Source organism: Macrobrachium nipponense, chromosome 42 (genome assembly GCF_015104395.2).
Source record: "Macrobrachium nipponense isolate FS-2020 chromosome 42, ASM1510439v2, whole genome shotgun sequence".
Classification (NCBI taxonomy): Eukaryota; Metazoa; Arthropoda; class Malacostraca; order Decapoda; family Palaemonidae; genus Macrobrachium; species Macrobrachium nipponense.
The window spans coordinates 31,172,820-31,187,994 of NC_061103.1; the positions used below are offsets into that span (position 1 = coordinate 31,172,820).

At 37.4% G+C, this 15,175-nt stretch overlaps 1 protein-coding gene across 1 annotated transcript in view; it reads left to right on the forward strand.

The window, feature by feature from the left end:
- LOC135213048 (spondin-2-like) overlaps positions 1-15,175 on the forward strand; it is a 55,861-nt gene that overhangs the window by 36,912 nt on the left and 3,774 nt on the right. Inside the window, exons 3-6 of the mRNA XM_064246878.1 lie at positions 8,117-8,221; positions 9,730-9,909; positions 12,665-12,938; positions 14,910-14,995. Of these exons, the coding sequence (XP_064102948.1) occupies positions 8,117-8,221; positions 9,730-9,909; positions 12,665-12,938; positions 14,910-14,995 (645 nt within the window). The remainder of the gene's footprint in view (positions 1-8,116; positions 8,222-9,729; positions 9,910-12,664; positions 12,939-14,909; positions 14,996-15,175) is intronic.

Below are 15,175 nucleotides of genomic sequence, written 5' to 3' on the forward strand. Positions count from 1 at the left end.
CACACAAATTATATTAATAGACTCTGTAGCTCCCTGAAATTTAAGGTTCTTTAGATCCAAATCGTCAGTCTAGCTAGGCCTACCTTAGTCTCTCTCTCCCCAATAATTTCCCCCGAAGCGGGGTAGTGCCGTCAGTGCACCTTATATGGTGTACTGTAGGCATTACTTAAGGGTCTTTGCAGCATCCCTTCGGCCCGTAGCTGCAACCTCTTTCATTCCTTTTACTGTACCTCCGTTCATATCTCTTTTTCCATCTGACTTTTCACACTCTTATCGGTTGTTTCACAGCACCTTTTAAACCTTACTGTCAATTTCCCTTTCAGCGCTGAATGACCTCACAGGTCCCAGCGTTTGGTCTTTGGTCTAAATTCTGTATTCCATTCTATTCTATCCCCAATAATCTCAAAACTTTCATAATTTACATCCTTTTAACCGGCCTATCATCTTTACATTTTCACTAAGAGAACAAATCACCTAAACAAATTCTGGTGTATCTTTTTACCACATAATCGTGTGTCTGTATAATTATCTCGTGCATTTCACCCCTTCGTACTGCATATGTCCTGCAAGCGGTGAATCTAGCCAGCTTGCATTCTTTGTTCCGTTTGCTTGCAATGTTTATGCTTCATTTCTTTACAAGAGAGATATTATTAGGTTGATAATCCCTTACTTCCCAACTTTTGCTTCGAGAGACACTCTTCTGCTCTTTCAAATCCATCCTGCTGAGTGATCTAGCCTTTGCTTCATACATGCTGCTATATTTTCTCACACATAAATGCGCACCTTAATATATATGTATATATATATATATATATATATATATATATATATATATATATATATATATATATATATATATATATATATATATATATATATTGCCAGATCGACCTGATTATACTCTTGTTGGATTATCTTTAATCTTTAGCTCTAAAGATCCCTAGGACAGTATCTAGTATATAATTTGGCAATATATATTCTAGAACCCTTAGCACGTACAGAATAAATATTTATGTGCCTGAACTCTCCTCAACTCGACGAATCCTTGAGTCTAATATGAAACCCGGGGGAGTAATGGAGCTCTTTTGCAACCACGCAAGATGTAAAAAGCGTTTAGGCGATTTTAAGACCGTGCTCATCTTCGAAAATAACTAAATTGTGTAATGCTGTAGTATATAAAAAAATCACTAAAGTGTCCCCTTTGAACCAGCAGCATCTAAGAGACTAGAACAGCCAGCCAGTAGAGTCTAGAGGCCGGAGTTGGCGCCTTTTCTTAAGCCGCGGCGGTGCTGAAAGCATCCGAACAGTTGTAGCAATATCGTATGTACGGACGCCGGTTTGATGATGTCACCGCGTCAGATTCAAAGATATAAACATCGCGAGGTTGATACAGCTGTTCGAACGTAAGTCGCAGCTTTTGCCTCATGAATCACATTGACCGTGAATTAATTGAAGGTCATTTTGGCTATCTTTCCGCGCAATTCATTCCCGTCAATTAGTAAGCGTGCGTTGGCTACATTTTAAATATCCAGACGAGTATCATGACGTCATTGTCAACAAGGATTAGGGAGTGGTGGGTGAACCGGTATTGGGAAAAAAAGTTAGTGGCTTCGCTTTTTCTTCTTCTTTTTTCCCCCTTTGACATCTCATTTGTTGTTTACTTGATTCTTAAGCTATCTAATGTTTTTAAGCAAACTTTGAGGTTTGTTTACTTAAGCGATGGCCGCAGAGGGATCTCTCGTTTGTATCAAATATTTTGAGCTCTTTGATCACTGTGCTTGAAAGGAAGTTGGCTATTTTTGCAGTTTATCCAAACTTTGATTAAAGAAAACATAAGACATGGCAATATTTTACTTCTCGCGTATCTTTTTCGGTATCTGCACTTTCCTCCCTTTAATTATATTGGGAATATTTCCAGTATCGGATAATCAAATAAGCTTATTGATTCTAGACCAATCCCCTTGGTTTGAACTAGACTCAAGTGTCATAAACGAACGAGTGACATATTCTTGATGATACATTTCTTCCGAGAAGGGACTTACGTGAATAAACACAAGTGTATCAAGAATACGCTCTTGTCTGGAGGAGAATAGCATCGCTTTGTTAGTTTTACAAGTCATCCTTTTCACGAAAGATTTCTCGGTAAAGTAGGAGTGGAGTTTCCTTGGTATTTACACCAATGATATGGCGTGGTTTAGCTAGCTTGTTTCATTTGAGGATGAGAGTCATATAAAGGGGGGAATCCCAAGGGGTCATACAAACAACCACGGGATGTTGTGTTTGAATGTTAAGTTTACGTCGTTTATGACATAGAGCGAGTCCTGTCTTTCCAGAGAAAGGACGCTTTTCTTTAACCACTTTTCACGGAAAGGAAGTGATGCGGATGGAATCTCATTGCTTTTATATGGTTGGAGACTCACTCTCTCTCTCTCTCTCTCTCTCTCTCTCTCTCTCTCTCTCTCTCTCTGGGGTGATAGAAGGAACTGTCATTTTGATAGATGATGGTTTATCTGTTGGCTAGGTTATCAGTTTGTCATTTGTATTTCAACTAAATTTTCCTCAAGGTTTTTTGTAAGTTATTTGGCAACTAAATAGTCACGAAAGGTTTACATTAATCATTTTTACTTGGCCACAAAATAGGGCCATGATATAAGTTAATAAAAATAGTTTTTAATAAAAATTTATATTAATAATTTGGAAGGAACATTAAAAAAAGGTAGCATTCAAATAAAGTCACCCATCCTTATAGTCTATATTTTAAATTAGTTAACTATCTCTCTCTGGTCTGTATTTCATGTTCGCTAACTCTCTCTCTCTCTCTCTCTCTCTCTCTCTCTCTCTCTGGCATGTTTGTATTAATACCCTTACGTAACAGTTATGAAACATCTCGTGAGCGCACGGATTTTCCCTTGATTCTGTAACCGCTTTTTTCTTTTTTTCTCTTTTTTTTTCTCTCAACCAAATCCCCGTGATACCGCGATTAAGACCGAACAGCTGAGAGCAGACGGGGACGAAGGTGGAATTAACGAAGTCGTTAAGACTTCCTTAATAAGTGGTGCGTCGCCTCCACAGACTCGTCTGGTTTTACTTATATATACACTTCCATGTTTTAACGAGTCCCAGCCTGGATTCTGGACTTGTCTGTTACGGGAGGGAAGCGAATGGTACTGCGACTGTCTTGTTGATTAATTTCTCTCTCTCTCTCTCTCTCTCTCGCTATATATATATATATATATATATATATATATATATATATATATATATATATATATTTACACAGTATTTCATCTTTCCTGTGAAGTATATTTATAATATAATATATTATATATATATATATATATATATAACACAGTATTTCATCTTTCCTGTAATATATATATATATATATATATATATATATATATATATATATATATATCTTTTCACAAAAGTAGTTACAATTAGTGAAACACATCTTTATCCCAATCAGTAACATGTGGGTGGACAGTTTTTTTTTTTTTTTTTTAAATTGATGACTTTTTTTTGGTCACTTTTATACTACCCTCCACCCATTCGCTAATTAAGGAACAAAAGTAGGCCTTGTTTGAGGCTTTCACCTGTGGAACACCAGGTGAGATAACGTCAATAATCTATAGCTTGTGGGTGTGTGTGTTTGTATATATAATATATATATATATATATATATATATATATATATATATATATATAGATATATATAATTATGACTGTGAGGTATTTTCCGTTGGAACAGAATTCCACCTAGGGAGCCCATAAAACGCCACAAGATAGAAAGTTAATACTATATTTCTGAGAACAACTGTCACCCTCTTCAGGCAAGTATATGAATGAAATAAGAATTTGTACAAATACCGATTTTCTGTAATTCCTATTTCAGTCATATACTTGCCCTGCAGAGGGGGACAGTTGTTCTCTGAAATATAGCATTAACTTTCTGCCTCTTGGTGTTTTTTTTTATGTGCTCATTTTATTACACACATACACACACACACACACACACACACACACACACATATATATATATATATATATATATATATATATATATATATATATATATATATATATTATATATATCATTTCGACATTCACATTCAATATAGATCGCACATTGAAATGAGTATACACCCCTTTGTACGTTTCGAAAACGTATGCCATAGGTACTTCAAGATTGTATAGTCTATATGAAACAGTCACAATTATTGATCATCATTCATTATTTTAGTAGTAGTGGTTGTTGTAGTATTAAAACAAACGGAAAACTAAGAGCTCAGCCATTTTTATTTAAGTGTCAAAACATTAATTCATGAAACTCATCTGAACTGATTTCTTCTTGATATACTTTGTTATTTCCTAACCAGACATTTATGCAATATCTATGTTGCGCCCTGTAATTAAAACATAGAGAATATCCGATGTCCGTTTAACAATCAGGAAATGAAAGGAACAGAATTTAGCCCAGAGGGCCAAGCACTGGGACCTATGTGGTCATTCAGCGCCGAAACCGAAATTGACAGTAAAAGGCTTGAAAGGTGTAACAGGAGGAAATCCTTGCAGTTGTATTATGAAAAATCTTTTAGGAGAGTGTCGAAAGTAAGATAGAAAAAAAAAGACAATATGAAAGGAGGCATAGTAAAGGAAACGAAAGGGGTTGCAGCTAGGGGCCGAAGGCACGCTTGCAAAGAACCTGTAGACACTGCTTGCCAACTCTTCGAGACTTATTGTGAGATCTGATATTGTCGCAAAATTAATTAAATTCGTGATAGGGTTTGTACCTAATGCAACTGAATTGCAACGACAATAATAATAATAAGTTCTAAATTGCTTTTAAAGACGTATATGGACATGCGCATACACATGCAAATATATACACATGATTTTGCGCATGTTGACTGTGGCAATGTTATTCGCTTGTACAGTCACGTTACAAAGCATTGCATCAGTCGCCTTACTTGTACGTGACTCAAACATTTTTGTATTTATTTGAATAGAGTATACAAGGTTTTTTGTCATCAGTGTAATCTTTTGATTTATATAACTTCATATTCAGCATCATGAGAACAACTTGTGCTACGGTTATCTATTCGTTTATTTGTTCACTTAGTTTTGTCAATGTCTATAATTTCATTTTCAGCATTATGAGAACAACTTGTGCTACGGTTATCTATTCGTTTATTTGTTTGCTTATTTTTCTCAATGACTCGCAGAGAGCTTGCAAGATGAGAATCTGTAAAGCCACTTAGATTTACGAACAGAAAATAGAAGGGAAGTGGCCACCCATTCAACAAGAAAGTCCTTGTCGTGTTGACCGAACGTCTGAATAACAAGCTTTTCTCGAAGTCAGTCTCTCTCTCTCTCTCTCTCTCTCTCTCTCTCTCTCTCTCTCTCTCTCTCTCTCTCTCTCCTGCTTTATATGGCCCCCACTGTTTATGCAGCAAGGCTAACATTTACTGTGTTTCTTCATACCTCCTTGACCTTACTTATACGTCTATTGGTCGATCCGTTTCGGGATCGACTTTCCCCTCCTTAGAAAGAGCGCCAATGAAAGTATTGGAAACGTCAGCGTTGCAAACGAGTCTTGTCTCAATATCAGATTTCTTATTTATTCCTTACACTCACGGAAGAAGTGCCGAGTTCCTCGTTTGGGAAATCGTGGCCAGTGTCAGGAGACAGATTTTTTTTTTTTTTTTTTTTTCGTCAAGAGGGAAAATGTCCAAGGTAAACAAAGATAAGATCTCGTTTGAAAGTAAACGTATTATTCGGGAGCTAATGAATCGATTGCTTCCCTTAGTACCTCAAAGGTGGTTGTGATTTCATTTTTATCGTTGGCAAACCAATTTTGAGCTTATTGGCTGTAGAGGCGATACACTTTTGTACTATATATATATATATATATATATATATATATATATATATATATATATATATATATATATATATATATATATATATATATACGTATATATTATATAGTGTTATCGTTGACCGACCTATATTGTGAGCTTGGCTCCAGCGACGTTATGCTCTATTACATGATAGAGGCATTTATTTATTTTATTTATTTATTGACCTGCTTATTCATATAGTTAACAGGATTAATACGAGTATAGACTTTGGAAATGTTATGCTCTTTTATGTTCCTGGGGCATTTATTTTTATTTATTGATTGATTTATTTGTTTATTTATTTAACAGGATGATACAAGACGTTCTGGTCATCAGTTCGATATAATAATTGATGTCATTCATATCCAGTATTATGGTGAACAGTTTATCACATCCTGTCTCGTACTGAGATCACTGAAAGTATATTTATTTATATTTATTTATATTTATTTATTTGTCTAACAGGAAAGAATACATTAAATCCTTGCCTTCAGGCAGACCTAATATTTTATGTCATCCATATTCAACAAGATGAAGAACGGAATAATTCATGTTATACCCAGCAATTTGGGGATCCACTTGTCAAATCTTTTGACCGAGAGATTACTAAAAAATTCTTCAACACAATGACGCGACAGTAACACACAAGTAAACAAGAAAAGAAAAAAACAAGACACCGAAATCAAGTTTTCTATTCAGCATAATCAAGGCCAGTGTAAATAGATCTATCTTTCGGTGGTCTCGAGATAATACCGTATGAGTCGCGGCCCACGAGACTTGAACCACTTTGCCAGAAGCACGGCTATGGCTAGCTTTAACCTTAAATAGAATAAAATCTACCGAGGCTAGAGGGCTGCAATTTGGAATGTTTGATGATTGGAGGGTGAATGATCAACGTACCAATTTGCAACCCTCTAGCCTCAGTGGTTTTTAAGATCTGAGGGCGGACAGGAAAACTGCGGACGGATAGACAAATAGTTTTCTCTCACAGAAAACTAAAACCGCATCCAGGTCTTGCAAAATCAAAATCTCTCTCCCAACTTCTCAGGAGAAATAAGAAAAAAAAAAAAAAAGTACCGAAGGCAAACCATCCAAGCCCTGGCCTCTGCAGTTAAGGAAGGAACTTTTACTTTCGCCCCACCAAAGGAGCGGAGGATTCGGGGGGGGAGGGGGCGGAGAGGGGGCGTTGCACATGCAAATGCCAAACGTCTGGGTTTTCTTTCCTGGGCAATTTGTGAATGTTATCATCTCCATTTCCTCTTCTTCTTCTTCTTGTCTGCAAGACTTTTCGTCTCTTTTTCCTCCTCTTCTTATTCTTCACCTTTTCAAGTCTTCTCGCCTCTTTTTCCTCTTCTTCTTCCTCTTTGCAAGTCTTTTCGGCTCTTTTTCTTTTTCTTATTCCCTGCAAGTCTCCTCGTCTCTTTTTTTCCCTCCTCTTCTTCTTCGATAATGCAACTTCGCCAGCGAGACGGTTGACCACTTCCTTCCGGTCTGGAGTTCTTGAAGATGCCCCTAAAGGAGGAGACAGCCAGACGGGTATTGGGTACTGGAAGGAATGTTGACTGGTTGCCCTTTAGATCCGCTCTCTCTCTCTCTCTCTCTCTCTCTCTCTCTCTCTCTCTCTCTCAATTTCAGTCTTTACTGAGATTGCATTCTCTCTCTCTCTCTCTCTCTCTCTCCAGATTTCAGTCTTTACTAAAGCTACATTCTCTCTCTCTCTCTCTCTCCTCTCTCTCTCTCTCTCTCTCCAGATTTTAGTCTTTTCTAAATCTACATTCTCTCTCAATACTATTTATTTTTTGGCTTCGGAAAGAACTTATTTATTTATTTTTCTTAACAAAAATTTTACCCAGGTCGGGCTCTTGAAATCTGACGTACGTAGTGGGGAGCCACGTGGCAATAAGTGATTACGTTTTGGGAGATATAAGAATGTAACCTTTTGGCGAGATCGATCTTGTTTGTTCAGCCTTGGCGGAGAGTTGCGTTCTGTGAATGCTCTATTTTAAATATAAAGTATTTTCTCTTCGTGATTCAAACAACTTAATAAATCACTTTGTCCGTTTAACCTACATTGTTGACAAGGTTGTGTTAGTTTATTTCATAAAATGCCACTTGGTTTGTTTAACCTACATTGTTTACAACGCCACGTTAGTTTATTTCATAAAATGCCTCGTGTTTCTGTACCTATTTATTTATTTATTTATTTATTTTAGGTGTCGATGATGTCGAGAGTGGTGCCTTCACCCGACTGGTTCATCGGCGTCGATTCGCTGGAACTCTGCGTCGAAGGGAACTGGATCGACTCCGTCATCTTGGAAGTAAGGAATTCATTTTCTCCCTTTTTGTAGTGAATTCGACTTTTATCTTTTAACTTATGATACAACGGAAGTTTCATTCTTCTTCCTTTTGCTGGAAATGTCTTTCATCCATTTGCTGGAAATGTCATTCATCCTTTTGCTGGAAATGTCATTCATCCTTCAGCTTTAATAAAGGGCATTCATTCTTTAATCGTTAGTACTGTAATTCACAAAGTACCGATTGTTATATATATAATACTGTAGATGTGTCTTTTTTTTTTTACTTCTCGAATATTTTATATTCGATATGAATCATTTTTGGATATGGTTAATTTTATCATACATACATATCGGTCCATGTGTGTGTGTCTGTATAACTATTAACAAAGAAAAGAAGTGACCTAATCACTCATAGTGAACATATTGCCTCTAAGTTACGGATATGCTTCATAGTTTATGTCTGTGTGTATATGTTTACTATACTCGGTTTTTTTCCATCTGTCCATCCGCCTGTGGTGTTTTTGTATGGTAACACGGCGTCCCGGGTTTTAGATAGTTACATTCAGCAATATTAATATCCTATTTCGAATATTAACGGTGTAATTCACATACAGTAAATTATAAAAACACTTTTCAGTTGCAAATGTACACCCAGATATCCTTTTATTTACCTAAAACTTACACATAGCGTAACTATTTAAAGGCCGGGACGCAGTGTTACCATACAAAAACACCACAGGCTGATGGACAGATGGAAAAAAACAGAGTATAGTTCTTAAGACTTACGAGCAAAAGTTCCATCTCGTCATTATTTATGATGCGCCTCCCCGAGCTTCTTCAAAGTAAGATGTGACATAAATATGTTTTCCTTTAATTGACGTGAAAGGCCTTGGCATTGTTATAACCTATTTACTATAGCAGATTCACATCAACCTTGCATTTGATGTCTAGGCCCGTCCCTTACGACGCTCCTGATAGGCTGTTGATATGCCAATCACAGGGCTGGAAACTCTCAGTCTCTCTCGAGAGTTCCCATAGGCAGGATGTATGTTCCATCTCTCCTGGGGCATACGTCTTTCAAAAGTATCCCCCAAGAGAGATGGAACATATATCCTGCCTCTGTGAACTCTCGAGAGAGACTGAGAGTTTTCAGCCCTGTGATTGGCTTATTAACAGCCAATCAGGAGCGTCGTAAGGGACTTTCCTAGTCATCAAATGCAAGGTTGATGTAAATTTACTTTAGTGGATAGTAATGTGTCATTCCTGTTTTTATGAAGTATTTTGTGCAGTCAAATAATGTGATATTGTATGGACTTTCTATCCATACATTTACATATACATCATTCTTATTTTACTGTTTTCACCTGTTTACTATCTGTTATGTTGCATTCCTGTTTTTATTCAAGTATTTTCTGTTGCCAAACAATGTGGTTTTGCACGGTCATTTTATCCATACTCATGAATGTGTACATAATTTCTGCTCACGATCTGTGATCTGCCTCTTTAAAACGGCGCACGTTTCGTTGCAGGTAGACCCAATGGACGCCGGGACTGATAATGGATTCACCTTCACCTCGCCCAACTGGCCAACCGTCCCCAAGAAACCAGTGACTCGAATCACGTCCCAGAGTCCCGATCACCCGGCCAACTCCTTCTATTACCCTGATAGGGATCAGCATCCTCCTCTCGCTACATTCCATATCGTTAAGGTGGGAAGAAGAGGAAGAACCTGTGTTTGTGTCTGTGTGTGTGAGAGAGAGAGAGAGAGAAAGAAGGAGAGACTGAGAAGAGAGAGAGGGAGAGAGAGAGAGACTGAGAAGAGATACATAGAGAGAATGAGAGAGAGACAGAGAGAGAGCTTTTAAATTGAACAGTCAGCTTGTCGTCTCGTTTTGGCGCGTCATTGTTTACACTGGTCGAGATCATTTCTCCATCTTCTTCTTCTTCTTCTTCTTCTCTCGGTTGCATGCAAGGGCATGCAAAAGCAAGCGTCGTCGCCCCGAGAAAAGGTCAAATTTATTCCGCGTATATTTTCGACAATTCTCGCCAACAAATTCATGATGGTGTTACAATCTAGACGTCAAATTTATTCTGATATGTGATGGCATGATTTGCATTTGAGTTTCGGCGCTGTTAAAGTTTATTTGCATAAAGAGGCAGTAGAGAGAGGCTGCCAGAAGAAATCATTCGCGTTTAGGCAATTGGATTTACTTACCGAACGATTGAATACTTGGTCTAAGAACGGTAACATTTTGAAATGGACAGAAATACGTGAAATACGCTGCGACACCTCCCAGTATTTCCTCATTGTTAGGTAATAAATTCACAAGTACTGACTGCAAGTGTTTCTTCCCACTGGAAAATTGCCATTCGGCTTCTCCCAATCCGAGGTTGGAGATCAGGCTTCTCATGCGGGAGACTCAAGGCTAAATAGCTCAGGATCTTAGGTCATACTTCGTATAAGAAGCGCGGCAACTTGATGATGGCGTAGTAGAAATAATGAGAGGGATTTTGCACCATCAAAATAAAACTTATCCACTCCCGCTGATCTTCTCTGGTCAATTTGCCGGTTATTTTCCAGTTGCGCCTTTTGGCAGGAGTGTTTCATTTCTGCTTGTTTGTGTGTGTGTGTGTGTGTGTGTGTGTGTGTTCGAAGCTTTTACGGTTTCTACGACTCCGACTGGTGGAAGGAAAAGCCTTGGCTCATGCTTGTGGATTACGTCACGTAGAAGGCATCTCTTGCGCTTTTCTTTGCTCATATATATATACTATATATATATATATATATATAATATATATATATATATATATATATATATATATATATATATATATATATATATACTATATATATATAGATATATACATATATATATATACAGATTTTAAGGATACAGGCAGGACAGCTAATCAGTCAGATATATGAAGAGGGCAGTGGAGACAGACTTGTATTAAAAAAACATCATTATTTGCGTCGACGTTTCAAGACAAGTCTCATTTTCAAGCTATATATATATATATATATATATATATATATATATATATGTGTGTGTGTGTGTGTGTGTGTGTGTGTGTGTGTATATATATATATATATATATATATATATATATATATATATATAATCCACAATATTTATTCTTTTATTACAGCCTTGAAAATGAGACTTGTTGTCTTGAAGCGTCGACGCAAATGAATGTATTTTTATGTACCAGTCTGTGTTCACTGCCCTCTCGTCTTTATGAAATAATTTATAACAGTAGAATTTTATTTACTTTGGCGAACGATCGGAATCGAAACGATTTTGTTAGCGAACGAATAGAGACCTAAAACAGGTAGCATTGATGTTATCACTATTATAAATATATAAATGAGGCCGTACGATTTCTATGAAAAATTTTTCCTAGATTTCCGAGAGCTAGAAATGTAACCTTTGAGGAGGGTCCTTTCGGGAAGTGGATTTGTCGGCCTTGAAGGAGGATTACAGTTTTTTCGAATGGTATTTCCACTCATATTATCGCTGTTCTTACTGTTTTCAACCCAGGAACCTTGTAGTGTAAGCAGCCCTATTCATGCAATTTGTAGAGACACTAAATCTACATAAAATTGTCTCCATATTCATCGTAAATGACGATATATATCTACCTAAATGAAAGCTTGATAACTGTCATTCTATGTAACATTTACTCTACACAGCAAAGAGTGGATCTTTTCTAGATCCCAACCCGGCGCTGCCTGGGAAAACTCTGAATGACAACCAATAAACTCTCTCTCTCTCTCTCTTCCCTCTTACTCTCTCTCTAGTGACCCCCACCGGTTTTAACTCGGTTTATATCCACCTTTGCGGGGTGTTTAGTATAATCCTTTTGAAGATTACCATAAAAACATATACAAAAGACTGCAAATATCAGAAAGATAATGACCCCATGAAATAGGTACTAGTCCTAGATAACAACCCTGAATACCCTTAGGGGTCACTATCTAGGAAAGATCGCCCCAAAGAATTGCCTCGTGACCTTGAGAAGCGGAAATCATTCAACCTTTCGCCTGAAAATAGCCTTTTAGTTTTCTGAAAAAAAAACTATTGTGCCAGCTTTGTCCATCCGCACTTTTTTCTGTTCGAACTTTTTCCGTCCACAATTTTTCTGTCCGCCCTCAGATCTTAAAAACTACTAAGGCTAGAAGGCTGCACATTGGTATGTTGATCATCCACCCTCCAATCATCAAACATACCAAATTGCAGCCATCTAGCTTCAGTAGTTTTTATTTTTTTTAAGGTTAAAGTTAGCCATAATCATGCGTCTAGCAACGGCCGTGATTAAAGTATTTATGGGCCGCGACTCATACAGCATTATAACGAGAGCGCCGATAGATAGCTCTATTTTCGGTGTATACAGACAACTCGATTTCGCCGAAGAAACTTGGGCGCATTTATTTTACTTCTCTCTTCTTCTTCTTCCCGCCAGGTGAAGGAATACCAGCTGCGCCACACCTTCTCGGGATCCTTCAACCAAGCGCCCTCCAAGAAATACACGACGGACGCCAGGCACGCTGACGGTGGCGACTCGGGAGTCCTGCAGGACTTCGAAGTGAGTAATAGCATCCTTGAAACGAGCAGTGTTGTCACCACCCCAGCAGCCCCTACTACTAAGAAGAAGGGAGACCAGGCCATCATGAATGATGTCGTTGACAAATTCAAGAAATTTAGGAAAAACAGGCGAGGGAGGAAGACGGGTCGTCGTAAGTTCCACCTCACGAGATGAGTGCACATGGCTGATGCTCTGATTTGTGTGTGTCTCTGCTTTCAAGGGGTTACGGGCCAACCTTTTTTTGTTTTTACCTTTTTTTTTACACAGCTTGTGTGTTGGTAATATGGCTGTTGGGGTTTAATGCTTTGTGTGTTTATCCTTTTTATTTGTTATTTATTTATTTATTATTTTTTTTGCTTTTAAAAGGTAGTTTTAGTTTAAAACTGTTGTTCGTCGTTTGTGTTTTTATAAAGGTAATGGCTTTAATGATTGTCTGTCTTTTGTGTGCTTTAAAAGTTACTTTAAAAGTTACTGAGAATAAACATTTTATAAAAGAGGGAATGACTTGTGACAATGACTGCATATAAAAATATTTCAACCGTACTTATGGGTTGAGAGAAATCATCTTTTTTATGTTGTCAAATTTACGGTATCATCCACTCACTCATATAGTCATAATATTAAAAAATGCAGGAAGAGTTATTTGGATAACAAGATAAAATATATATTAATTACCTTTAGGTTTTGAACATGTTTGGGATGGAAACATAGTGTTGCTACTTTGGCTAGTTATCTACGCGTCACCTCGGAGGTGTTTAGTACTATAGTCAAAGTTGCAACGACATATTTCTTTCCTGTAGACTAAGCTTTGAAAAAGGGTAGGATACAAAAGTGACAGGACAACTAATATGTTTTTAACTCTCATCATATTACCTTAGTTTCGAGGTCCCCATGAAGTCGTCTGCGTGAGTTTTATTTTTCCATTAATTTCGATCCGTAACCACAGTACCCAGTAATTTCACATACCTACATTTTATCCGCTTTCTACTTCTGTTTTTCTCTTCTTCCACCCTTCTCTTAGTACCATACTGGAAACTGTTTCGTTAAAATCAAGTGTGATCGTTGCTACTCGTCACCTCACAGATGCTAGTACTAAACGTGGGGGAAGCTCAGTGGGATGCCGTGTTTAGTATTAGCCCCTCGGGGATCAAAGATATCGTTTATTGATATAAATTGTCGACCACAGTATAGAAACGAGTGTATATAATACTTTGATCTCGAGGGGGTAGTACTAAACACGGCGTCTCATTAAGCTTCCGCCAAGTTTAGTACTAGCACCTATGAGGTAACGAGGAGATAACAAGCCAAAATAGCACTAGCGTGGTTAACATAATCTTGTCAGTGCTGAATTGTTAACGTATAGTTCTTGACTTGGTACTGTTTGCTTCATAAACAAGTTTATTATAAACATCGTGACATTTGATCACCATTAATCATTAGGATAATTTAATCTACTTTATCTAGCAACTGCTTTCGTGCCAACTGTTTTTATCGTAACATTGTAAAGGCCCATTGAAGATAATACTACATTTTCTTATGTCTTCGTAATACAGTAAACATTGTCCATCTGCTCATTTTCACAATGATGTTTCGTGCATTCATATCACACCTAGTAGGAGAAGACTGTTTTCAAGGAAGCCATATACATTCAACAACACTACTTTAACTTAAGTGAAACATTAAATGAATTACTTATAGGATGGGTGTGCATGTTTAAAATTACAAATAAATATAAAGGCTAAACCTAGCACATTTAAAATTTACCTAACTTCGTCTTGAGGTTATTCACCGTTAAAATAAATTGTGAACGGAAATGTCTGCTAATCGTAAAATACAAATAAAAACTAAATTCATATATAAAGAAGTTGCAGCTTCTTGAAGTTATACCTTAAGCTTGGTGGTTGCTTGCATTTTCAATTGATACTAACATTTAAAGCAAAATTAAAATAAGTATATATAAAAGAAAATAAATAAATAAAACGTCCCAAGAACCGTCTGGTTTGATGCTATAGACCGATGTGTAAATATTGTGAAAAAAAGTGGCAAAGAAGTGCTTGAATGTATTTGCCCTTTTGTTGATCAGTGTTGGTTCATTTTTTTTTTTCTTTTTTCTTTTTTTCAGGCCGCTCTCGTGCGCCTCGTGACTGCCGTGTAAGCGAATGGTCAGAATGGTCTTCCTGCAGCAAAACTTGTGGCATCGGCGAACAGGTAGGTCTAGAGACTCTGGTCTAGCGCATCGGCAGAAAGTCTTGACAACCTCGTCCTTCCCGTAGGAGGTCAATACCACCAGTGCACCTCGTTGGGTGCACTATAAGCATTATTGAAGGTTCTTTGCAGCGTCCCCTCTGCTCCTAGCTGCAACCCCTTTCATTCCTTTTACTGTACCAC